The sequence below is a fragment of the Miniopterus schreibersii genome, assembly GCF_964146895.1.
Source record: "Miniopterus schreibersii genome assembly, chromosome: 12".
NCBI classification, from domain to species: Eukaryota; Metazoa; Chordata; class Mammalia; order Chiroptera; family Miniopteridae; genus Miniopterus; species Miniopterus schreibersii.
In genome coordinates, this window is record NC_138112.1 from 12,798,120 (window position 1) to 12,826,034 (window position 27,915).

General features: G+C 37.2%; 1 protein-coding gene across 1 annotated transcript in view; it reads left to right on the forward strand.

Annotated features, from left to right (window-relative positions):
- GUCY1A2 (guanylate cyclase 1 soluble subunit alpha 2) overlaps window positions 1-27,915 on the forward strand; it is a gene marked incomplete at its 5' end in the record, with an annotated part of 250,131 nt that overhangs the window by 143,075 nt on the left and 79,141 nt on the right. The window contains one exon of the mRNA XM_081155011.1: window positions 23,868-24,353. Coding sequence (XP_081011137.1) covers window positions 23,868-24,353 — 486 coding nt within the window. The remainder of the gene's footprint in view (window positions 1-23,867; window positions 24,354-27,915) is intronic.

Below are 27,915 nucleotides of genomic sequence, written 5' to 3' on the forward strand. Positions count from 1 at the left end.
GCCTGGGGCTGAGGAGGAGGGAGAGAGATAGGCATTGACTGCTAATAAATATGAGGTTTTTTTGGGTGGGGGAGTGAAATGTTCTAAAGTTAGTTTGTGGTGACAATTGCACAACTCTGAAATTCAAGTAAAATCCATTGAATTGTACACTTTATTTATTTTTAACTATATTATTTTATTTTTTTATTTAAAAGTGAAAGAAACCTGATATTTTAAACATCTATAAATTCTAGGTAATGGATACACTAGTGGTTGTGTTTTTGAATTTTTTTTAAAGATCTCAGAATAAAATTTTAATAAATTTGTAGAAATTACTTCAATATAAGATATAGCCTTAAAGTATTTTGCACAGTTCCTGATGCATAATAAACATTTCATAACTTTTAGATATTTCTATTATTACTATTAAAGATTTTTAAAAAGTGTTTGGGAAACGAAAATGGAAAGATTTGCCTTCCAGGTGGAAAAACTACATGAGTAAAAGCACACGAAGAGAGAACATGTCAGGTTTATGAGATGCCAGCATCTGTAAGTTGTAGCAATCCTCCAGACTGGAGGTATTTGCATGAACGTTGGCTCTCCTGCTCATGACCCAGAGCATAATGCCCCGGATTGGTTATAGTGGCCAAGCCAGCCCTGGGAGCCCTGGAGGCCCAGGGCGGACCTTGGCGAGCCGAGGCTTCCTAGGTTAGTGGGCTTCTTGGCAAGGGCACGCAGGGCAAGGGAACGCGTGTCCAGCTGACACAGTGGCATCTCACGGAGTCATCAAACAGGCCACCTCCCCAAACAAGGGCTCTGGCTGAGCACCGAGGACCCTTGTTCACGGAGGTTGCTAAGCAAGATGAGATAAATTAGGGAGGGAAAACAGTCACTCCATCTTTTTTTTTCCCCTTTGTCTCCTTTTTTCCACCCATGTTTTTTCTCGAAGAATCATGCCAAAGAAGAGGCTTTTGTAATTAAATAAGATAGAAAATACTATATAATTCAGTCTCCTCTTGGAGAGTCTCGATAAATATATTAGAATATTGACTGCTCTGAGGAGTCCTATTTTCTTTTTCAACCCAGCATTTCCCAAATGGCTTATTAACATCTCATAGAACTTATATTCATTTTGGAAACACTTTTCTTTATTTCAATTTTAAAAAATTTGTCCATTACCATTTATCCCCTCCATGTCCTCTGCCATCTCCCCCCACCCCTGAAGTCACCACACTGTTGTCCATGTCCACCAGTCCTCTCCTTCTTTTTTTTCTCTTTTGCTCAATCCCTCCACCCCTGACCCAAACACCCCCCCCCCCCCAGCTGTCTGCCTGCTCTCTTTCTATGAGTCTGTCTGTATTTTGCTTGGAGTTCAGTTTGTTGATTAAATTATTAAATTCCACATACGAGTGAAATCATATGGTCCTTGTCTTTCTCCGACTGGCTTATTTCACTTAGCATAATGCTGTCCAGGTCCATCCATGCTGTTGCAAAGAGTAAGATTTCCTTCTTTTTCACGGCAGAGTAGTACTCCATGGTGTGAATGTCCCACAGCTTTTTCATCTGCTAGTCTATTGATGGGCACTTGGGCTGCTTCCAAATCTTGACTATTGTACATAACGCTGCAATGAACATAAGGGTGCATATATTCTTTTGAATTACTGTTTCTGGTTGCTTGGGATAAATTGCCAGAAGTGGAATCACTGGGTCATAAGGAAGTTCTATTTTTATCTTTTTGAAGTAACTCCATACTGCTTTCCACAGTGACTGCACTGATCTGCATTCCCACCAACAGTGTACCAGGGTTCCCTTTTCTCCACAGCCTTGCCAACACTTGTTGTTTGTCAAATTTTACATTTCAATTGGGTAAATTTTATGATATGTGAATATTTTTAAATAAAACTGTTAAAAATAAAGACAGTGGAGTCTTCTCATTTGTATATCATGTCCTCTTGACTATGACATTTTCCTCTAAATTTTCCCCAGTATTTCTCCAAAAGCTGTGATACATTTACACAATGGAATACTACTCTGCCTTGAAAAAGAAGGAAATCTTACTTTTGCAATATTTATACCTATTTGAGGTTGATTACTGTTCTGCTTTTATTAAAATTATCAGATAAGTTTGGTTTACATCAAGTATTTCTTAAAAGAGAGTCTTGAATGGGGGCCACTTTTTCCTTTGCAACATTTTATTACTTTTAGAAACATAGCTGCAGATATTTGACCAAAGATTTACAATGCAGCTTTGGAGCTGGGGGAGAGATGACTTACATTTTGTGGCCCATGTTCTTCTACTTTATTCCTCAGAATGTGCCCAATCAAATAAATTTACCATAATAGCTCTTTCCCAACTTGCAAATAGAACAGCTAAATGCATGAACCACTAATTGCTACCTCCTTTGAACCTCTATCATGCTTCTTTTTCTAGAATTCATGCCAATTAGCACATGTGGGCTTGTATAGACTTAAATATACATATGTATATTTACAAATTACATATATGTATGTGTGTATATATATATATACACATATGTATATATATCCTGTATATTTAACTAAATTTGTAAATAATAAATCTCTAGAAGACAGAACTTTTTAAAATTTTTGAAAGACCTGACACAGTTCAATGATTGAATGATTGCTTCTGTTGGATAATTTATATGCCAATCTCTACACCAGGGAGAGGAGTCGAGTATTAACCTCTGTGAGTGGTCTTTATTGATAACTCAGAAAATTATAGAATGTGTTAAGATTAAGGATGCTCTGTGCCCTCTTACGAGGCTCATCATTTAGCAGCTAGCTTTTGCGCAGAAAATAGTAGCCCTTTGTGAAATACATTGGGCTTAGAAGACTTTGACTTCCTGCAATTCTGAATAAAGTTCAAAATATAACTTTTTCTCTGGTAAATTTTTAAAAGTCAGAAACACGCAGAAAATTCTTCATGTTGGACAAGCATCCCATATATGCAAGGTGTAATAGAGCAATAAGATGGCATTTTCAATAAACAATCAAACATTAAAATAAGCATTTTTCAGAGGAGTTCCTTGGTAGGCAATGCACTTTTTTCACTAATGGTAACATTATAAAAGCATTTTTGAGGTTTTCTTTGAAATTCCTGTCAAAGCCAGTGTACAAATTACACAAGTAAACAATCTTAGTAGTTTTCAATTATATCTGGTTTGTAACCAAAATTATATTACTCAAGTTAGTGAACCACTTTATTCTAGACTTAGCTCAGCATCACTTACGTTGCTTCCAAAATTATATCCACTCTCACAACAGGGAGCCATGCTACCATTAACAGTTTTTTAAAATGGGCTTTGAGCTTTGCAGTACAGCAAATGTGTATCTTGGGTCACTGCCGTGCACATGGTGAGCATTCAATTAAACGTTGCTTGAATGAGTGAGTGAGTGAATGAATGAATGAATGGGTATCATGTTTGTGTTACTTTGTACTACTTTGAAGAGAACAATACCCTTTTAACAGTATCTGAATGTTTCTCAGAAATCAGTTATTTCATATTCATAATATGAATATACTGATTCTATGCTTGCTGTTTTTTAAAAATTTATTTTATTGTTGAGAATATTACAGATGTTCCCCATTTCCTCCCTGTGCCCCCCTCCACCCATTTCCCACCCCACCCCACCTGTCTATTGTCTGCGTCCATGGGCTACGCATATATATGCTTATAAGTTCTTTGGTTAATCTCTTCCTGCCCTCCTTCCCGCCTTCCCTCTGAGATGTCGGTCTGTTTCATGCTTCCATGTCTGTGGTCCTATCTTGTTCGTCAATTTATTTTGTTCTTTAGATTCCACGTCATGTGATAGTTGTGTTTCTCTGCCTGGCTTATTTCGCTTAGCATAGTACTCTCCAGGTCCCTCCATGCCATCCCAATGAGTGAGATTTCCCTCTTTTAAACCCTTATTTTTTTCTGCTCATGAAATGGCTTTTGCCCTATTTATATTGTCATTCATTCTATTCATTTATATACTTTGCCTAATCATGAAACTAAAATCTAATCTCTCACTGAAAGGAGACTTGTTTCAGATTTCTCCCAGCCTTCCCTGCCTTCCCTGTTAGGACTCGTTGGGCCTACAGATGTGAATGCACTTAATCAGTTTAGTCAGCGCCACATCCTTCCATATTTTGTCATAGTTCCCTGGACTCTTCTTTCTGTTCTGGTAATTAGATTAGAGCCGACCTTCACGGAGACAGTTAAGAGACACTGCTGAAAGTCTGTAACTTTCTGGAGTCATCATTCGTGTTCTTTCCCACCCCATTTAATAAACCGGCGGCATTTCTCATTTTCAAAAACTGCTTGTTTCTTATAGTGTCTTTCAAAACTTGTTACTCCTTGTTTTGCCTTTTCTTCCTTTAGTCTCTTAGTCCATGAAAAACAGAAGCATTTGCTGAAATAGAAGAAAATACAATGGATTTTCAAAATTTTATAAGGCTCTTCCTTTACAGACTCAAATTGTAATTAACAGCTCATCTCCTTTGTGCCACTGACATTTACTAAGGGCATCTGGAATGAAACATCACCTCCTCAGTCTCCGGCCATGGGGCTCTGCGTGAATGATCTGTCTTTCCTGTGGGTCCCCAGAGCTCGCTTGGTTTTGTTTATTTTGCCTTGTATTGCAGCTATGAGTGTGCAGGTCTCAGTTGTCCTAAATAATAAAAACATTCACAATGACTACTATTGATTAAGCATTTTCTTTGGACCAGACACTTTATATATAAGATCCTATTTATTTCTTACAACTACCTTGTGGTGAAGGTGTTATATGATCGTCTTCATTTCACCTCATACATATATGTATACAACTATACATACATATGTATATACATATATATATAGTGTTATGGTTTTTATAAAGATTATTTAGCCCATAATGAGAAGCCAAGTAAATTGCTCTGGGCAAAATAAGTTTGGATCATATTTTTCCCCCTAAGAACTTTTTTTCCTGGCATCTGAAGCTCTTCTAGGGATGTTTGAAATAAGCCTGGTTTGATCCCTTAAAGGGACTTGCTTTATTACTACTTGAGTACCTGAAGAATTTTTTACTTACTCTTGAAGTTTAATAACATTTTCCCTTGATACATTGGGTGCCATTTCTATCTGAAGATTGAATTATCTCTTTATTTCACTGAAAGTTTATGGTATTATATATTTTTAATATTTTTATATTTCATTTGTTTAGTTTTCTATTTCAAGAAAGTACAAAATGATTGGATGCTGAGTAGGTATTAGATAATATAAGGAACAAAGAGTAAGGACAGGTGTCATGTATTGAGTTCAAGAAAATTACTGTTGAAGAGGTCAGAATGTCCGGGGATCCCATCCGAAACACTTCGCCTGAAGGTGTCCGTAAGGTGCATGCAACCATCCTTGCAACCATGCAAATAGCGAGCTCTGCTTCCTTTAATTGGTTTTTAAAACTAGCATATAACAATCATTCAGTGTGAATTTATTTTAGGCTAAATTCTGTGAAGACATTAGTACTCTAATTCAAAAATCTAAAAATTTGTTTCTAACTAACTTCTACCTGAAAAAGTTTTAAGCCTCCAGGAGAATTGGAAACCAGCAAATGGATTTTTAATATCTAGGTGTACTGATTCTTAACATTTCACTATTTGAAATTAAATTCTACTACCTTATACTTAAAATTTCAGCATTAATCTCCTAGGAACAAGATTCATCTATACAGTCACAGTACCATTATCTAACCCCCAAAATTTAACTTTGAAAGTGTATTACCTGAAATGCAATTTATATTCAAATTTCCTCTGTTGTCTCAAAAATTTTGTTTACAGCCTATCACCCCAAGGATCTATTTTAATATTGCACATTACATTTAATTTTCATGCCTTTAGTTGCCTTTATTATAAACAGCCCCCCGTTGTTGTTTTTATGCCTTTAACATATTTTTAGGAATTCTGCGATCTGAATTACTTTACTGTTTCCTCATAAATATGATTAAGTTAAAGGTTTCTGGCAAGAATACTGGATAGGTGATGTTGTGTGCTTTCTAATATATCACATCAGGAGGCACATAGTATCGGTTTATGCCATTCTTTGTCATGTTAACACATCACTTGGTTAAGGTGTTGACTGCTAGGTCTCTCCACTGAAAATGTAACTTTCGTTTGGTAATTAACCAGTTACCTGTGGGCTGTTACTTTAGACCATGTGAATATATCCTTTCTCCAGCAACCTTTCATCCAGTGGATTCAGTCGTCTTTAATAGTGCTTGCCTGAATTAATTATTACATTGGCTGTGGCTCAATGATAATTTTCTGATTCTGCCACTGGGTCTTTCTAAGCACAGCTGTGACCTTATTAAGAAGGATCTTTAGCTTCTTTTATTTATTTTTTCTGTCTAGTGGATTAGAATGACCTCTTTAATAGAAAGACATAAGTATTGATAGATGTCTGATGAAAACCAGAACACAGATAAAGTGTACCTAATCAACCTGCTTTCTAACTTTCTCCAATATGGGGGGAGTTCAACAAACAAAGGAAAACGAAGATATTCCACAGAACATGTTTTCTCTTCAGTACTAAGCCTTAAATATATTTCTCTCCCTTCAAGTAAAAAGTAAAGAAACACCCAGTTTCAAAGCTAAGAAGAGCAATACCCTAAGGACTCAGAAATTGATTTATTGCAGGAAAATTGAGAATATTTTAGAAAATGTCTGCCTCAAGTTTTTTTTGTTTTGTTTTTGTTTGTTTTGCTTTGCTCTTTTATGTTTTTTCATTAAATTTATTGGAGTGACATTGGTTAATGAAATTATATAGGTTTCAAGTGTACAATTCTATGATACATCGTCTGTATATTGCATTATGTGCCCACCACCCAAAGTCAAATCTTCTGTCACCATATATTTGACCCCTTTTTACCTCCTATTACCCCCCAACCCCCCTTCCCTCTGGTAACCATCATACTGTTGTGCTTTGCTCTTTTAAACTAGAAGAGAACTTTGTTTCTATGAAACATGAACCAGCTGCTTTCTAATTTACTTGGTCTGGAGAGTGGATCCCCCCTTCACCACCACCACTTATCGCTTCTCGGTCTTTTGGTTTTGGCTAGGTTCAAGTGTAGAGTAGACCCCAGACATTGATATTTTAAAGTTTCTGCAGGTGATTTTAACGTCAAGTCAGAGATGAAATTCTGAGAACCATTAGTGGGGAAAAGGTAATTCCAGCTTGGAAAATGGGTGGAATTTGGACATGAGCTTGAGGGGGGTAACTGTACGTGCAGAGAATTGCTTGAGCAAACAGTAACCTACTGATGGCAAAGATTCGATCTTCTTTTCCTCATGAGACCTTTTTTCCTGGCATGTTTACCTGAACGGGTACCTCGGAAGATAATGTAATAATGTTCACTCATTGGTAAGACTCCCAAGCAGAAGTACTCCTGTGATTTTATTTAAGGAAAAGTAAAATGCTGTTCTTGATAATGTCCTGCAGGCTCATCCTTTGCAGCACAACAAGCCCTTTCACCCCAGTCTTGTTGGACATGCCCATTTGTGGAAGGAAAGCCCTTTGCTGGGTGGCAAGATATTAAACAGAACATGGTTTATTAAAAATGTGCTCTGATACAGCAATGATATTGGAAAAGAGCAAAAACGTCCAAACTTGGCTTTCATATTTCTGCTTTAACTACAGGTTAAAACATGAATTTCAAGTTTATAAATACTGGTTATGAGACACAGGAAACATAACGTAAATATTTTGAAGGAGTAGAAAGTCTGTGAGTCACAGAAGAAAGCATAACACCAACCATGTCAGGGTTTCAGATCAGAGCAAGGTTTCAACTTTGATATCCACTGAGCATAATCAAGTTGAAGACTATGAGTAAACACTGACAATCCCAATGATTTCATTTGTCTGGTAATAAATGTTTCTTGGCTTTTGCACATATTCCCACTGTAAAAATACATATATTATGTGAAAAGATGGAAAGAAACCCTTTGGACATGTTTTCTGTTCCTATATTACATTTTCGGAAAAGTACAAGTTTTAAATAATCAGATAAACAGAATGGCAGACACTATGGGATCTTGAGGCTAAAAATATTTATGGGCACAGGTTCCAGAATACAGAGAAAAAGTTATGCCAGTCAAATTAAATATATATACACTCTCTTTTCTTTGCATTTGAAAACATTACCTAGGACATTGTCTTTCAAAGATGATGGTTACGTTGAGAGGGCCCAACAGGGTTATAAGGTGACCCAATGTGATACCCCATGCCCTGCAAAGTTCTAGATGTCCTGAGATGGGCCTTATAGTGCTGGGACTCAAGAACCTATGTAAAAATAAATAGGATTTTAAAATAAATTTCAAAGGAATGTTCAAAAATAGAGATAGAAAGAAAAGAAGGAGAAAAAATCAGAGGCAGTAAAGATGTGCGAAAACTGGCTGCGGTGTCAGGAGACTTAGATTTCAGTTGTGTCTCTGTCACCAACTAGCTTTGGCTTTGGGTAAATCATCTTATCTATTGACCTCACCTGAATAATAAACATTAGGCTAGTACTTTAGTGGTTTATAAATATTTGAAAAACAGAACTATTCTCCCCCTGGAATTAAATCTTACTTGGAATAATAATATGTAAAACAGATGAAACTAATGGTTCAGGGAGAAGTCCTTTCAGCCTTCCCCATACTTCTGAGACCAAGTTGGGGGCATTGCTGCTCAGTGTGGGGCCTTTAATGCTCAGTGTGGTCTATTATCGGCCGCACCAGCTGGTTAGAGATGCAGAGTCTCAGAAGGTAGTTAGAAATGGCGAATTGCAAGCCCAAGTGGGATCAGTTGAATTAGCATCTGCATTCTAGTAGACCCCCCAGTGATGTGTTTTCCAGGAAAGTTTGAGAGGGCTGGTTCTAGAGCTTCATAAAACTCCATTTGAAAACTAACTCCTGGCCTAGTTAACCTACAGAGATTAATATTTTTTGTTTTTGTTTTTTCCCCACCATGACGCACCACAATGACCAATTCTCAACTGAAGACCAAGAGGTAGTGGCAGCAATGCCATTTTTAGTCTTGGAATCAAGAATGCAAGGTTTTATTTTATTTCATTTCAAACAGTACAGTGCTTTGTCTGTTCCATAGCATTACTCCAAGAGGGGAATATATGATCTTTCTGTATGTTCATGTATCAGTCAGGAGCTTGGCAGGAACTTGATGGCATACTCAACAGAACCAATTGAAGAGACTTTTTTAACAGAAGGGGTATTTACAGAGTTGTGGGCAGGGTTAAGAGAACCGATAAGGGATGGCGAAGCACTGAGGGACTAGCAATGGTGGGAACCATGAATGCTCTTAATCTTGGTGGAGCAAGGAAAGAATTGGTACCTTGGGAGAGTTTAATTGTGAGAAGGGCCCACAGCAGGAGTTCTTGCCTTTGTTGGAAGGAAACAGCCACTGCAAACCACAGATCAGCATGATGCAAACCAGAAGAAGGAATAAACCATACTTTCTCTTCTCTCCTACTCTGGTCACCTGCCAGTGGCTACAAGTGGCCAAACCCAACTGGAAACCATAGTGCAAGGGAGCCAATTGATGTAGTCCATCCACTTCATCTTCCTGGGCACAGAGCACAGTACAGAGGGTTAGAACGTGATTCTGGGAAACAAATTTAGACAGTCTAGCACAGTAAGTAAAATGGTTGGATTTGTAAATAAGATCACAGGTAATAAAGTAAAATTTTAATGGAAAGGTTTATTTTATTTGTTTGCACATATGTCTATATATCATATATATGTGTGTGTGTGTGTATATATATATATGTATATGAATGTATGTTAAATATCAAGAAGAATTTTCTAAGAAACAATGAGATGTAGTAGAATGGGTGCTTTGGAGAGATATTTTTATACTCTCTTCTGCTGTGAAAAATCTTAGACAAGAGAATTATGTTAATCTGCCTTTATTTAACACACATACTATTTGGTAGGTACTATTTAGGACACTGAAGTATAAAGCTGGTCTTTATCTTCAGGGAGCTATGATATAGGTAAAAGTAAAAATATAAAATACGTCTAAAAAATACATATGGAATGGAATGATGTGTTCAGGTGCCTTCATTTGGCAAATATTTATTAAGTACCTGCTGTATATCAGGCAGTATCTTTGGGACTAAAATAATGAGTCAAAATGATATGGTTCCAGGGTGTCAGGTATAGAGCAAGCATCTCAGGGCCAGCTCCCTCTCCTTGCTGCTACTGTAAAGCTAAGTCTCCAGACCTTAGTGCAGGTGTTGGCCTTTACCTTCAAGCAACACCATCTTAAGTTTGCACATACAGCTCTCATCTAAAACTTTAGCTCATAGTTTTGCTTTTATTTTTGCTTAGGCCCGTTGGATATTTTTTTCACTTATTTCCACCCCAGCAGTGCTATAAAATTTATGTTTTACGTAGGATCTACATTTTTTCCCTTTCTTTTCAAGAGGTTCTTTTAGAGTCTCTAAATTGTCCTAGTACTAGAAGCTAAATATAGTTCATTGTTTATAGCACAACAGCAATCTGGGAATTATCAAAATAGTTTCATCAATATATATAAGACAGATCAGAATATTTTAGAACAACAAAAACAAACTGGTATTTGCTTTGTCCAGTTTAGTTTTCTATACTGATAACTTGCTACTGCATGCTGTTTGTATACAACCTCAACTATTGTATAAATAAAATATTTAAAATATTCCGGTTTTACAAAAGACATAACTGGGCCACTGGGAGATTACTACTTTATGGCTTTTCTTAACATTTTTATTTTGTTTATTCTAATATGTTTTAATTTGTTCAAAGCAAAAGGGAGAGTTGGCTCATTAAGAAATCGAAGAACTAAAGTAAGATGAAAGATGTCATTTGTCAATTCTTTCTTTAGTTAATCATCTTTATCTACTTATGCATGAATACTTACATATAGATTTATTTAATCCTATTAATATTTATAGAGTGCCTACTATATGGCATGTGCTATTCTACATAGTAGAAATCACAGCAAGGAGCAAATAGAAATCTCTACACTTACGGATCTTGTGTCCTATTATCAAGACAGACAAGAAGAAGGAAAAGTAGTAAAATATTGTGGTAGTGCTAGGGACAAAAATAAGCCTTGGAAGAGGAATAAAGTGTCATGGGGGTTGCAATATTAGATGGGTAGATAGATTTACTGCTTCTGAGCACTTTGCTATTGAACCTTGGGAACAGAGCTGATATGTCACAGGTAGAACACTGACCTGCTCAGGTTAACATTCTGTTTAGGAAAGTTGGTATTATGAGCTGAATTGTGTCATCCCAAAAATGTTGGAGTCCTAGTCTGTTGTATTTTAGAATGTGACCTTATTTGGAGATAGGGTCTTTACAGAAGTAATTAAGTTAAAAATGAGGCCATTAGGGTCCTTAATCCAATATAGCTGGTGTTCTTATAAAAAAAAGGGGGGGGGATTTTTTGACACAGAAACAGACTTGTACACAGAGAGAGCACCATGTGAGGGTCAGAGTTGTGCTGCACAAGCTGAGGAGCTCCCAGAAGCTTATAGAGAGGCATTGAGAGGGAGTGTGGTCCCACCAGCACCTTGATCTTGGATTTCTAGCTTCCAGATCTATGAGACAATAAATTTCTCAGGTCACTCAATGTGGGTGCTTCATTATGGTAGCCCTGGCAAACTAATACAGCTGTAATTTATCATAATTAAAGCTTAAAAATATTCAGGACAATGGTAGATGATGAGCTAAAGGGCTCTAAAACCACTTCTAACCTCCTATAAGCCAGGCAGTTTTTTTTAACAAATATATAATATTTATTATATACCAGTGACTCCTCAGTATTTCACAAATATTAACCGATACGTATCCAAATAGCCATCTTATTATGTAGGTTCATTTATTATTCCCATTTCAAAGATGTGGAGTCAAAATGTGGTATTGCCATCTACTTCTGCTACTTTCTAGGAGAAGGAATACAGTTGCACAAACTTTCCATGACAGTGCAGAGATTCTTGGGCCTCATATAGATTTTCCTGAGGGTTTCCCATAACACATGTACACATACACAATTTTTAAAATTCCCTTTTTTGTTGATAGTGGAAAATTCAGAAAAAGAACATGCCCATGTTCTAAGCTCACATTTCAATGGTCACCACTCAGTCACCTGTTGTCCTTGACTTGACTAGACCCTGGTTCAACCCTTTCGCTCTCTGTAGTAATCAGACTGGACGTTCTTCAGTGCCCTTAATGTGCTATGTTCTCTTTCCTCTCTGGGCCTTTGAACTTTCTACACTCATCTTGGAACATCTCCCTGGCTGTATCCCAATAACTCTGTTCTTTTCACCCTCATGGACAGACTCCAAGGCTCATTTGTTCAGTTGAATGCTATTATCTCAACAAGGAGTTCTTACACCTTGTTCATTCTGATGAGAATGTTTACAAAGACAAATTTATTTTTTAAAAAAATACATCTTTATTGATTTCAGAGAGAAGAAGGGAGAGGGAGAGAGAGAGAGAGAGAGGAACATCAATGATGAAAGAGTCATTGATTGCTGCCTTCTGCAAGCCCCCCACTGGGGATCGAGGCATGTGCCCTGACCAAGAATCGAACCCCGATCGCCTGGATCCTAGGTAGATTCTCAACCACTGAGCCACACCCAGCCGGGCAAGACAAATTTTGATGATATGTGCCAATGCAAAGTCAACTTTCATCATGATATTTTAATTATTGTAGTATTTTGTATGGTTTACGAAACTTTTTTAAAAATTGATGGAACATAACTCATTTAAATGAAAGTTTATTTATAGACACTTAAGTTGTTTCCAGTTTTTCATTGTTTCTAAAAAAAGCTACAATGAATTAAGGGATGCATTTTTAACCCATATCTCATGCCTACTCAATATAGCTTCATGAAATGTATTATAATCATAATTTCTTCAACATAATTACATTATTATAATTTCCTCTTTGTAGTATCTCTCTAGCACCAGCTAAATCATTGTTGTCATTGTCATAATGCTTAATAACAGTAACAATACAAATTGATAGTAATTATTGAGTGTATGCATATGTGTATACTAACCTAGGCTTTTTGTATGTATTATCTCTTTCAAACTTTATACTAATGCTATTCTGTTAGAACTATTATTATTGCCACCTTACAGATGAGGTTGCTAACTCCCTGAGAGGCCATGTGACCTGCCTGTGGTTACTCAGCCAGGTAGGTAGTAGAACTAGGCTTTAAACTGAGATCATTTTTAGTTTCGAAGCTCTCACTCCTTTCATCCCTTCACACTATGTATGGAAAGAACACTGGGTGAGGCAGCCCAGGCTCCAATCAGGCCTCCCTAACCTCTGAACTGTGTGATCTCCGACACCTTGCTCAAGCCTCCCTGGTCTTAGCTTCCCCAATTACAGTGACCGTGATTGTGTGCCCCTTACAAATCAGGAAGACAAAATGCAGCAATACCTATGGCAACACTCTAAAATTCTACATGCTGAGCAATCCAAGGGGTAATTAAGAGGTATTATTGGGTCTCACATCAGTTTTGTTTGTCAAACAGACATTTGGCAAACATTAAGGATATTCACAGAAACTCAAATCTCTTAATTGGATAACAAAGTAAACATAATTCCTCTCATAAAATGCAGTAGTGTGCCAGTGATTCACCTTTAATTAATATATTTATAGGCTATTTAATGGACTTGTTCAGGTGCTACCTCTGAGCCATCACTGAATTTCACATTCTACTCTTTTATTCAAAACTTATTTTCTGACAATGAACCATCTGCAGTGGGACTATGTATGTCGAGGGATCTGGCTCAGGCCCTTGCCCTTACCAACTGGCCTTGTTATATTTATGAGATGGGTGGACTGGACAAAATGATATTGGAGACAATAGTTCCCAAGTCCTGTCAATTTTCAGAATCACATGTAGATCATATAAAAAAATCCATTTCTGAGCCCAATAACAGAGGGTTCTGATTCCGGAGACTTGAGGTAGGTTCAGAATCCAAAATGAGGTAAGCAAACAGTTATTTAAGGCTAATTTTTGCCAGATATTGTGCTCAACATGATATACAAGCCTATTTATATTTAAATCATTGCAACTGTTTGAAGTAAATGCTATTATCATTCTTACTATAATATATTCCAAGTTCTTAACACCTGCTCATTCCTTATAGTCTCTTGTTTTCCTTACTTATAAATACAAGGGTGGGGAAAAGTAGCTTTACAGTTGTTCATATGGAAAGTAATACATATGAATAATAAATAATAATATGAGAATAAACTGTTTTGCATACTCATGACTGTAAACCTACTGTTGTCCACCTTGTATGGAGCTGCTCTGGATTCTAAACCTGATAATCCTAATGTCTACAGTTTTGGAGATCTAAGTCTTGTATTCATTGTTTCTTTGCTTTTATCCACTTGGTCTTAATCATACTAAGAGTCTCGAGAGCCCAAGTTGGGGAAGTTTTAGATGCCAGCAACCAAGGACCACTCCAGGCTTATTTGAGGGGGGACTGTCAGCTCAAGGCTCTCTGACGAGGCTCCTTACCCTTACACATGTCCCACGTGTCAGAATCACGAAAGCAGTGTGCCTTCCATGTGGCTCTCAAGGCCGCCTGGCTCCTCTCTGCCCCAGCCGGGGCTCCAGATCAAGGGTCATTTCTGGTTTATTTGTTTGCTTTGTTTCAGTTTGGTTGTTCCTTCTTCTGGTGTGTGTATGTGGGGGTATCCTTGGGAACCACTCCTGTCTCTTAAGGGATGACCAGTGCCTCAAATTAAAAAAAAAAATCAGGATCTATTTGTTATGCAGCAAGAGGGTCCCTCAACACTTCATAACCTAGTCATTCTTTTAAAAATTATATATATATATATATATATATATATATATATATACACACCTGTATCTCCTCTGTTAGAACATAATATTCATGAAGGAAAAGACCATGATTGTCTCAAACTCAACTCTAGCTTTAGTACTGAATAAAGTTCTTATACATAATGTTTTCTCAAACCTTCTGTGTGACATTGTTGAAAACAAAAAATATCTCTGTGATTCAAATATTACTTCATTTTCCCCCATAAACAAATGAAAAGTAATGCCTAGACCAAATGATGGATTGAATATTGGAGCCACAAATTTTACTTGGAGAACTCTGCTGTCCAATACATTATTGGCCAGAAGCCACATTTGGTTACATTCATTCTAATTTAAATTAATGGAAATCAAATAACATTTAAAATTTAGTCCTTCCGTCACATGAATGATATTTTCATCACCACAGAAAAAAAATCTATTGAATGTAAATCTTATGTCTATAAATTTAGTCCTCAACATAAAAAGTAGATTTTTTTGTAGCTCTCCAAATTTCTTTAGTCATGGTATAAACAAGTCCTGGACTGAGCAACTGCCTTATTATTTCATTAGAAAATTTCTTCTCCACTCTAATATCCTTAATTCTGCTTGTCCAGCAGCCTGCATCCTTACTGTATAACAATGGGCTTTGCCAACCTGGATTTAAGCACAAACTTTAGTCATTTCTTTTAAATATTTAATGCAGTTGAGTCGAAATGCAAAAGCACTATTTTTATTACTAAGCAATGTATTAAATAGCCACCCTGATCTTCTGCCCTACCCCTGACCCACAGGAATGAAATGAGGTATGAGGTATGGGAGAACAGATATTTCAACATGAATGCACGTACACCCAACACACACATGTATAAATAATAGTACATCATTGGAAAATTGGAGGTGGTTTTTTGTTGATTTTTAAGGCCTTAGAATATTCTCATGTTCAGTTGGCTGGTTCAGAGTGGCTAACAATTTTTACACATTCCAGATAACTCTCTGTTACTGTGAGGGGCTTCATTCAGCCTTGTGTAACAATGTGTGAGTGCTCTGTTGAGAATCATTTTTGTCATATGCCTTGAAGAGAAGGTAGAGTTTCCTGTCTTTGCAGAATATTTTAGTGGTGGTTCCAAAAATTTATTATACCTTTTGAAGTGTAGTTTTATAAAACTGGACATATAGAAATATAACCACAATGTCCCATGGGATGTGTGAGTGACAGTGCACCCCTGGGTGCAGGCCAGCTGTGGTGTTAAAGCAAGGGAGACCTTCAGAGCTTTTCTTGGGGGGGTGTCACTTACTGATGGTATGAATGTGATGAAAAATAAAATCATTTTCACCCTTTGGGACAAAAGACAGCCTGTGTATTGTATGCAAGGTATTAAAAATTGCACATCAATTTAATATTTCTCATGTAGAGTGAAATTTAATGCTTGTTAAATAAAAAACGAGTAAGGAGCCTAAAAGCAAAACATCAGCATTTTACATTTGTTCCCTGTGCAAACAGAGTGCCAAAACATTTGCTGATATAGTTCTTTCAGCTACAAAGCACAAACCTATTTCCTTTCAAATATTACATGAATCGTGCTGTGATCTAGAAAGAAAAGTGGCATCTAATCATGGAACATTAAATTGACTTGGTTACCTATCAGAACAGAATTCAAATCTATGTTTAGGATGAATTTCTGAGATTTAAAGAATAACAATGAAACTGTTATCATTGTAATGAACTACTTATTAATATTAATACAGGAAAGAACACAAAGAGAAGCTGGACACTGTAAGCGTGGTCACCTGGGAAGCTTCACCAGGAAGCTACAGCTTCACACAGCATTGTTTCTCCAAGGGGATTAGCACCCCTTCCTTTCCCCATGGGGAACTGGATTGTTGGGGGGAGAAGGGGGGAATAGGCTCATGGTCAGTAGGAGCTGGGGTGACCCAGGGGAAGTACTTGCTTGTCAGTCCAGCCTGGGGACAATGGATTGGCTAGGGAGTGGACCGCATCAAAAGCACACAAAATCTTGACAAGTTAATGGGTTAGTTTGGAGAAGCTTCTGGTTAAAATCCCCAAAGAGTTCCCCCTCCCTCGCTCTCTTCCTCTCCGACTCTTCTCTTTGCTCTCTTGCTGGGTGACCAGCACTCGCCAGGCTTTCGCCCATTCTCTCTCCATAGCTTTGTGGCCCTAACAGCCCAGTGGCTGGCGTGTGACTTCACACACAGGATGCTGGCCTGGGCTGGACTTTAATATGAAGCAGAAGCTAGGAGCAGGGGCCTTTGTTCTGGCCCTGCTGGAGACAAGATTGGACTTCTTTCATGGTGAGATGGACAGAGGTGGGACTTGGAGAACTCCCTTAATTTTACATCATCAATAAAGCTTTCCAGGAAACCCCGTCCTTCCCGGGGGCCTCAGGAAATTTATTTCCTCCAGGCACCCCAAGAACTCCACTTCCACCAATAACAAAACTAAAAACAAACATGGGGAAATAAAGCAAGCACAGAAAGATAAAACCTCTGAAGGGTTATGTTTTTGGGGTTTTTTGCTGATGTTAGCAATAAACAATGTGAATTTTAATGTATCTTATCTCAACAAAGGCAGTATTTCAATCTATATAGAGTAAATAATAGCACAATTAGCCTTAGATGTTAATATTCTTCCAGGTACATATACATTTTAGTACTGAATTTACTTTTCAATTCAGTAAAAAAGACAGTCTGTCTGCTTAAATTCCTGCACACTTAAAGTGCTTAGCATAGTACTGGCAGGTTAGAGACATTAAGTAAATGTTCACAAAACAGATAAATAACTGAATGAATACTTTTAATTTCTTTTAAATTATATGTAGTTTAATTGACTTAAGCATTTTTACATTGCCTCCTTAAATAAGAATAGTTAATGAAGGACTCTTGTCAGAGACAATCAAAATATTTTCTACAGATTTTTAAAACTGTAGTTATGTAGACATTAGGTTGAAATTTTAAAATAGTACTAGCCCTCTGGAAGAATATTGGTTTTGTTTTAAAAAAACCTTGATTTTTGGATAATTATATTCTAAGAATCAAAACAAACAATTGAATGATAAAAAGAAATAAGCAAGAGAGAAAAACAAACCCTTCTATTGAGCAATTTTTCACTCAGCATAATTGCCTATACATACAGCTAAAACTGTGCCTATGCCAATAGAATATTTCTTTGTATTGCTAAGTAATTCCCCACATTTGGTTTAACCATTCACCCACTGAACTGCATCTCTGTTTTGTCTAGTTTTTACTATTATGATTATGTCTTATGGTTACTGATCTCTAGTTTTATTCCATGTAGTCAGAGAACATATTGTGTATAATTTTTAAAATGTGTTGTGATGTTTGTTTGTTTTTAATGGTATACTCAGGTAAACCGTATCCCGGGCCACATAAAAGAGCCCATTTTTTCATGGACTCTTGAAAAAAATGTCTATTCTGCTACTTTGGGGTGGATCATCTTATATATGTCAATTAGATCCTATTTATTTATTTTATTGTTCCTATCTGTATCAGTTCCCTGTAGCTGCTGCAACAAATTACCACAAGCTTGGTAGTGTAAAATAGCAGGGATGTATTCTTTCACAGTCCTGGAGGTTAGGCTCTGAAATCAAAGTGTGTACAGGGCCATGGTCTCTCTGGGGGATCTGGGGGAGAATTCGTTCCCTGACTTTCTAGCTTCTGGTGGCTACTGGCGTGCCTGGGCATTGCTTGGCTGTGTTTACATCACTCCCACCGATGTCTCTGTCTTCACATCATCTACTCCTCTGCGTGTGTGTGTGTGCGTGTGTGTGTGTGCGTGTGTGTGTGTGTGTGTGTGTGATTGCTCTCTGCTTCTTTCTTATGAGTATATTTATGGTGCATATTGGATGGTGTTATAACTTTTGTTTCAATTATCACATAAGATTTAGACACCTGATAAGGGAGGACAATTTATTGTGTTCACCTATATTTCCAGTATTTCTGTTCTTTTTTCCTTCCTGATGGTCTAAGTTTCTTTTTCTTATTTTCTTTCTGTTTAAAGATCTCTCTTTAATCATCCTTTAAGGGTAGGTCTGCTAGGACAAAGACTTTTAGTTTACTTCTGTCTGCAAGTGTCTTTATTTCCCCTTCATTCTTAAAGAATAGTTTGCTCAGATGTGGAGTACACAGCTGACACTTTTCTGTTGATTTAAAAAAATCTTTCTTCCAGCCTCCGTAGTTTCAGATGAGAGATCTGCTATCATTCAAATTAATGTTCCTTATAAGTAGTGTGCCATTTCTCGCTGGCTGCCTTTAAAATATTTTCTTTGAATTTAGATTTTAGAAGTTTATGACATGGCCTGTAGTGAATTTCTTTGAGTTTATCATATTTGAGGTTCATATAGATTGTTGGATCTACGTGCTTATATCTTTTATCAAATTTGAGACATTGGCAGCCGTTATTTCTTCAAATGCTTTTCCAACCCTGCTCCTCCTTCTCCCCTTCTGGGATTCCTGTGATATAAATGGCAGATTTTTTTGTTATTGTCCTACAGGTCTCTGGGACTGTTTCTTTTTCCCCCCAGTTTATTATCTGTCTGCTCAGATTGAATAAATTCTATTGAACTATCCTCAAATTCACTGTGTCACCTTCACTCTGTTTTTGAGCCCACCCAGTAAGTTTTCTGTTTCAGTTGTATGTTTTCAGTTTTATAAGTGTAATTTGGTTATTTTAATATCTTCTATTACTTTACAAAGATTTTCTAGTTTTTCATTATTTTCAAAAGAATTCGTAATTGCTTGTTGAAACCTTTTATGATAGCTCCTTTAAAATTCTTGACAGATAATTTCAATATCTGATTCATTTCGGTGTTGGCATCAATTGATTGCCTTTTCTCATTCAAGATATGATTTTCCTGAGTCTTATTATGATGTTTAGTTTTCTATTATATCCTGGACAGTTTGGTTCTTACGCTGGAAGACGTTAGATCCTATTTAAATTTTTTATTTTAACAGACAGCCACGCTGTTTAGGTTGGGCGCACTGGTCCTGCCTACTGTTGTAAGCTACAGTTGCAATGACTGTCATTTTTAGAGCGTCGAGGGTGCTGTTTTCATCCGCATGGCTTATTTAATTCTTCTGGGGCTCCCCCTGGCCCTTGTTAATGCTGCCCGAGGGGGCAGAACAAGCTCCCTGAGACTGGGCGCCCTGTGCCTTTACGTGAAGGAGGGGTTCCCGCACCCAGTAGATAGCCAGCGCTCAGCGGCCGGGCCCTCGCCGCGCAGGTGCAGGTGCCCTCTCGCGGGTGGCCGCAGCCGCTGAGGGCCCGGGGGCTCGTGAGAGGGCAGACTCTCTGGCCTGTGAGGACATAGAAGTCTCTCGGGCTGGCACTTGTCTCCTGCTTTTTCCCCGCTGGAGCTAGTTCTTCAGAAGTGGGTGCCACTCTGGGAGGCCCTCTGGAGGCCGGGACCTACCCCCTGTCTGCGCATTGGTGCCTCGGACCCCGAGATGGGGAAGATCTGCAGTCCCACTGGAACGAGCGCCCTTCCCGACTGCACTGAAGCGGGAAGGCTGCAGGTAGCTGCGTCACCTGCATCAACGGCGACAGTTTCTCTCTTTTTAACTGTCCATTGTGAACAGTTCAGTAGGGGTACTTTGCCATCACACGATTCATATTTAGAACTGGTATTGCCTCCCCCAAACCTCTACCCATCACGCTTCCCCACTGGCTGAGAGCATGTCCTACGGGGCCAGTCCAGCGTGGGTTTGAATACTGATGTTGCTGTGTATTCTTCGCAAGCCTCTTAACCTTTCGAAAGCTCATCTAAAAATGAGGATAGTAATGGCTAACATAAATAAAATTCAACAACAAGATGTAAAGCAAGTGCTCAGCATAATACTCAGCCGATAGCAAGTACTCGACGGATGTGCTGAGTTGGCTGCCAGCGTCATCCTTACCAACATCATCTTCACCATCACCCCCATTTTACAGATGCGGAAACTGAGGCCGTAAGTGGCTAAGTAATTGAATCCAAGGCAGTTTGCTCACTTCAGTGTCAGGAGAGCTAGAATTCAAATCCAGGTCTGACTTCTGCCGAATCCTTCTTTCCCAGCCTTTATATAATACTGCTACAAACGATTATCTTATGAAACTCGCGTGTCTGTGAGAACATGGGTTAGTGCATGTTCAGGTTGTGCAAAAATATAAGAATGTATAGTGTACAGTTATATAAGTTGTACAGACTTAATTTTCAATTATTTTTTTGTTACAGTGCTCAATACTCTGAGCGATATCAATGCATAAAAATAGAAATAACATAGGTAGTTTAACAGAACCTTACAACCAAATTTTGTGATAAAATGATTTTAATCTTTTTGCCCAGAACCAAATATTCCCCTTTATTATGCTTACCAGTTTCTGAAATCCATAGATTTAAAGACATTTTATTTTTCTTATGCCTTATTTACTTCATTAAAATGTTAATGTAATTTAGGCTACACTAAAAACTTAGAGAGATGTTTTAATTTAATACAGTTTTACACAAATCTGTTTCTGCTACATAAAAAAGTAATTCCTATAACAGTTTTGCACATTGCTTAATTCATAAATGCAGATCATTGTGAACTTCTGAATTTATAATCATGAAACAAAATTCAAGAAGAATAATTTGTTATTTTTGAATTAAAAATAAAACTGCATTTATGACAGAGACACAAATGCTCCAGTTGAATTTACCTAATTATTAAGTAAGGAAAAAATTCACTGATGAAAAATATATAAAAATAGTAAGTTGTTTACTATGTATATTGGAGCTTCTCTTTCATGAGTTGTGTTCTTGTGGTGTAGGAGGTAAATAATTTTTTTTTCACTCAGGCTGTTCTGAATCAAAGATTTTAAAAAACCAACTAGTAGACACATAAATAAAAAATATATATTCTTTTTATATGTTTGAGTCAGGAATATAGCATTCCATTCAACCTCTTTATAAGTTAAAGATAAACATTTATTACATATAGCAAATAATATATAATATTTATGCATATACTCATATACTAATTCCATATCTTAAATAGCAGAGAGAATGGCAAACACAAAGAAACAAAAGGTTTATTTGTGACGGGAAATGTGGAGGTTGATACATAGGAAGAAAAGAGAAAGGAAAAGAAAGAGAAGAGCTGATGAGGGAAACTGGTCTCTGCTGAGAGAGACTGAATGAAATGAGAACATTGAAAAAGTGCAAGTCCAAGGGCAAAGGAGAGAAGCAAGGAGATGGCAAATGGAGAGAAAAGGATTAGAAGGAAATACAAGGAAGGAGGGGGAGGCAGACCTCAGGGAGAGGTCGAAATCTTTGAACATCAGAGATTTGCTTTTACCTTAAATCTTAAGGAAAAATTAATATACTGATTTTTTTTTACTATGAAGTTGTACATTATGTGTGTATCTTCCTTACCCCGCCTTTAATATTCCACCAGTGGGAAAGTTTAGATCATTAACAGCACCCCTCTCCCCAAAAGCAAATCAGATGTACATAAAATATCCTGGAAATACTTTTCAGAACAATTATTTTCTTTGCATTCAAACCAGAGCGTGCAGTCTTTGGAGAATTCACTTTGAACTGAGACAGTCCTGTTCACACTATTCTGTGTGCTGTATAGATCTGGCTCCCTCCCCATCCCCATGCTCTGATATCTTGGAGAAGAGAACCTTATTTTATCTTTTTATGCTTATTTTCCAAAGCTGTACCAGTAAATAGAAAACAATAAATACTCCCAATGAATAAGAGTATTATGCATAAAAGGGTAAAACACCAAACACTAGAAGAAACTGCATAAGATAAAGTGAACATTTCATCTCCTAGAAATTATAACATCAAGCAAGGATTCCATTTTATTTTCTTATGTAGATTAAATCTTGGTGATTAGTGCAGGTGGGGCAAAGTAAATCACAGTTGCAGACTTTGAAATCCAAATCTCTATAGTTGTGCCTCTCATTTCATCAACTAGCCTAACTACTTGATGCTATGAAAAATAAAGAAAAATAAACTGATTGAGTGCATTCCATGTGGTGGCGGAAAGTGACATGGGTGAAACTGATGCACAGTCTTGGTTGGTCAACACTTAGACTGTTCTTTCCAGGTAACTACAACCACTTTCCTCTCCAGGTGTGCTAAGATACCTTATTCTAACCCAAATCACTGTTTTGATAGCCATATCTTAAGTCCACATTCCTTTCTTACTGGTACGTATTGACTGAGTGGGCACCAAGCTAAGACGGCATAAGCCTGTGTTCACTAAGTTTTCTATTAAACGTCAATTCCCAAAATTCATCAGAGAGCCCAGGAAGGAAGGGTAGATTTAAGTTACTATATCTTCAGATCTTTATTATATTAACTGAATTTCTTTAGTGCTCTCTTGGTTTAGGGTGTTTATTTTTAGCTTATCTTGAACATGCTAGTTGAATTACTTCTGATAATACTAGCTTAATTATATCTAGTTTTAATTTTTATTTTTAAAGCCAAGTGAATTGTCCATTAATATAGTCAGTGCAAAGACTACTATATATTCAAAGGGCTATAACTGGTGGAAACATGACTTCCATAAGGCCAAACAATTATTTTGATTTATTTTAATCTCCTGGATTTATTCTCTGACTATTATTTTAATGACAGTTAAATGTAGTTATTCTGTTATTATTAAGAAGATTGAAGGTTTTCAAAGTGGCTCATGAACCAGTTTCATTATGTCCCTGGGTTTAATTTCATTCCGAATGACAATGTTTTCCTGTTTCATTTGTCATTGATCTCACTTTTCACTTCCTCCTTGTCTTTAGAGAGTGGCCAAGTAGAAGACAATAGCAAATGTTTCTATTCAGAACCATGAATTTTACACTGGCTGTGAATCGTAGATAAATTTGCTTGTATGAATGCAGAAAGTCAGTATGGCTAATAAAACATTTCCTGTTTTTCCTCTTTGTCAGATAATAAATGATTTTTTGTGACTCTGCTATGTGAAGAGCACTGATCAAAATTCCATGTTAATTTTGCAGGTGATGGAAGTCAAAGGACAAATGATTCATGTCCCAGAATCAAATTCCATTTTATTCTTGGGCTCCCCATGTGTGGACAAGCTGGATGAACTCATGGGCCGGGGACTGCATCTCTCAGACATCCCCATCCATGATGCCACCCGAGATGTCATTTTGGTTGGTGAGCAAGCAAAAGCCCAAGATGGCTTGAAGAAGAGAATGGATAAATTAAAGGCGACTTTAGAAAGAACTCACCAGGCCCTGGAAGAAGAGAAAAAGAAAACAGTGGATCTTCTGTATTCTATTTTCCCTGGCGATGTAGCCCAGCAGCTGTGGCAGGGGCAGCAAGTGCAGGCCAGGAAGTTTGACGACGTCACCATGCTCTTTTCGGACATCGTTGGCTTCACGGCCGTCTGCGCTCAGTGCACCCCCATGCAGGTGATCAGCATGCTGAATGAGCTGTACACCAGATTCGATCACCAGTGTGGATTTTTGGATATTTATAAGGTAAAGGGGTTTAGTTACTTTTATGTAAATACATTTCAATAGTAAGTTGTGATCTTGCTTAGATTGCAAGGATATAATTTTCTTTTTGTACTTGAACTTGATAGTAAATGGTCGATCTCTCTTTAATTTAGAAATCTGTGTACAAAATATAGGTATTCCTGCCTTCATTATGAGTCCATCTATAATACTGATATGCTGTGGGTAACTGAATCATGATATTGAGCAGTAAGGAAAAATTCTGTAGAGCTAGTCCTCCCTCTATATTCATTATTAAAAAAATTAAACTTGCTGAGCACTAGTCAACTTTTAACCACATAATGTCTGTCTTAGAGAGTGGGATTCCAATATAAATAAGAATTTTATGTTGACAGATAAAGAGAAGCAGTAAGTTATGCTAAAATATACATTGCATTATCTGCATTATCAGTTAAATCATGGTTAATCAATATTTTGCATTGCATTGTCAATTAAGTGAGGTCCCTCTGATTCCGAAAGGACACATGTAAATATTCTAGCTATTGCCCAAATGACCAATGGCTTTTGGTAGAAGCATCTTAAATTTTTAAACTAAATAGTGGAAGAGCTTGGAAAATGACTATTAATCACCATCGGTTGGTCTGCTTTGATGAGCTCTTTATTAATTTCCTATTAACAATCATAGCAATATAGTGTGTGATTCAGCCCCAGGTCTACCTAATGAATAACTGTAACTTAACAAAGAATTTCACATGGAATGCACATTGTCAAGATGTACGACTTTGTTATGTGGAGGACAGGAAGTATGTTTAGTATAAATAAGTAGCAGTGAGCTGTAGGCTTTTATTTTCTTTACTAATTCACCTAGACTGCTATTTCTTTTTATAGTGTGAGCTGCATATAAGCATATTTGGAAAGAACCTATCTGTTTATATTGTTTTCGTTAAGGGACATCTCCTTTAGAAAAAGGTGTTCTCTAGCCATAATGTATAATATATAGCCCAATGCTAAATACTTTAGTGAGTCTGTTTTGAGGAATAAATATTCAGTGTGAAGTGTATTATGAGGGACTTGCCTTGCTATACAAAATAAGAGTACTCATAAGTTATTTTTAAGTTTCTTATAATTTATTGTTATACAATTTACGGTAGAGGTAGCCAAATGTCTCATCCTAAACCAGACGCAGTACGGTGAGTGTGTCGTTGTTACACCCAGCCACGTGCAAAGGTGAGCAGATCAGCCTGACTTTGCCAGTGCGTCTTCCTCTAGGCCTGGGCGTTCTTGCACTAATCTCTGCAACCACCAGGCCCCTCCTTCTGCACCACTGATTTGCTGTGTTAACTTCTTCTGGCTAGAGTAGTCATGTGTTATTTTGGTCCTGAGTTCCTACAACTAATGAGAGTGATAGATAAATAGGTTTTCCTTTGAAAAAACATGGGAATCCTTGATTTAAATACAAGTATCAGGTAGGTTTTGAGAAAAGAAGAAATGTGATGTCTCCTGAGGATACCAAAACAATTTGAATGCTTAAAAATATAATTTTATTTAGATTTTATAGACATCAAATATCTCTTCTTTTGAGATAAGCTAGGTTACCTCATAAGAAAATCTATGGGAATATCCTGTATGATCTTCAGATTTTCCTATATGTTATCAAATCATGGACTGTTCCATATAGTGACAAATAATTATCAGCAAGTTTAACTTACAAAAAGGATCTGCTGTTTCTCTGGTACTCAAAACTGTGTACTCAATATATATCTATTGAAAAATAAACTAAACAATTCTGGTTCACAAGTTCTCTTAAACAGAACTTGCTTGTGAAATTTTAACAATAAATTATGAAGTAATATGGTTCCAGGGCAAGGTGTGTTTAAAATATCTTTGATGCCAGTATGTATATGTATTTTGAACAGGTGTATAGGGCAGCTGTGATGTTTGCTCAGGGTTATGAGGGTTGAGTTTGGGGGTCCAGACTAGGAAGCTGAAGCTGGAGTGATGATGGTATGGCCAGAGAGGGAAAGACAAAAAGAAAGGGGAGCGGGGACAATGCTATTTTGGTAGGGGATCAACCAAAGTATATTATGAGAACCATATGAGGAGGAATGTAAATTAGAAATCCTGTATCTGACCTGCCTAATTTTAAATTTCTAATCATCATAATCATTTTAGGTAATTTTGTAGAAAATGTAAACAGTGCAATTACCATGAACTACCTGCTAAAGTTTTAATTACTGTTGAAAAAAAAATCTTAAAGGCAATGGAGAACCATAAATATGCTGATTTTATAAAATGAAATAGAGTTTTGCTAGATTTAAATAATTTTTGTAAAATAATCTTACCACAGAGAAAAAAAAAAGTAATATAGCCCAATTTTGTTTTATGTTAGGAATGTAAAAGGAAACTAGGCAAAGCTGAATGCTAAGAAAAAGCCAGAGAGAGTGCCTCACGGGTGGCATTCGAAGCCTGCTACTACACAGTCAGATTCCAATTTCAAAATGTGTGGCTGTCCCTTTCTTGATCAACTTATTTGTCCATGTTTCCTCTCACTAGGGAGATGATGCAGTGCTGAATTACGATTCTAGTAGCATTCAGCTAAATTAGGCTATAATAAAAATAACCAAATCCTTCTGTAACTCAGGAGGCTTAGGAAGAAGCTATAGATTCTACTGCTCATATTTCAAACATTGAGAAAATTAAAGCCTTTACCGTGCTTGGCTGCCAAGATTTCACAGGTGTCTGAGGAGTAAAGAAGAGCGAGGTCAGCTGAAGGAAGCATGGGTTATAATGTTGATCCTCTTATAATTAGAAAAGCAAACATTCAGTAAAAAGTCAACATAAATAGCACCTATATAATATTTTGCTCCTCAGGTTTTATAGGGTATGAAGAATGAACAAAAGAAAGAACCAGTAACTCTAACTTTTTAAATCAATGGCATATAGATTATAATCATGATGTTGAAGCAACCCACTGTGGGTTTTGCCTTAATGTACATGTTCGCCTCTGGCAAGCCCTTTAGTTAGAAATAAGGGAGAGGAAAAAGGAAGGATGAACCCTTCATGCTCCCCTTATTCCATTCAGCCGAGGCTGTGGGCCCCAGAGCTCTCTTAAGTGCTCTCCTAGAGCTCTCATCTTCTCACCTTGAACCACTGTCTTAATTTACTTTTCTCTGGTTCTCTCACCGATGAAGTCCAGATCCTAAAGCAGCACCTGTGACTAGTGGCAAAAGTCCACCTTAGCTGTCAGCGTTGTTTCTCAGGCAGTTGTATCTGGACCTACTGGGATATGCATTATGTGATTATTTTGCATCTTTTTGTATGTACATATCTATAGGCCCCCTAGGTACTTATTGGAAAGAATAAATTGTGATCTCATTTAATCTCCCACGACTAAAATGTGGAGTTGTTGCATTATTTTCACTTTCAGATAGAGAAACTGAGTTTTGGAAAGGTTAAATAATCCAGATAATACAGCTGATAAATCAGAGTTTGAACCGAGGCTTGTCTGATTCTGAAGCCTACAGTATTCCCACAAGTCTAGGCTGTGGTCTAGACAAAGATGAAATAATAAAAGCAGAACGTAGAA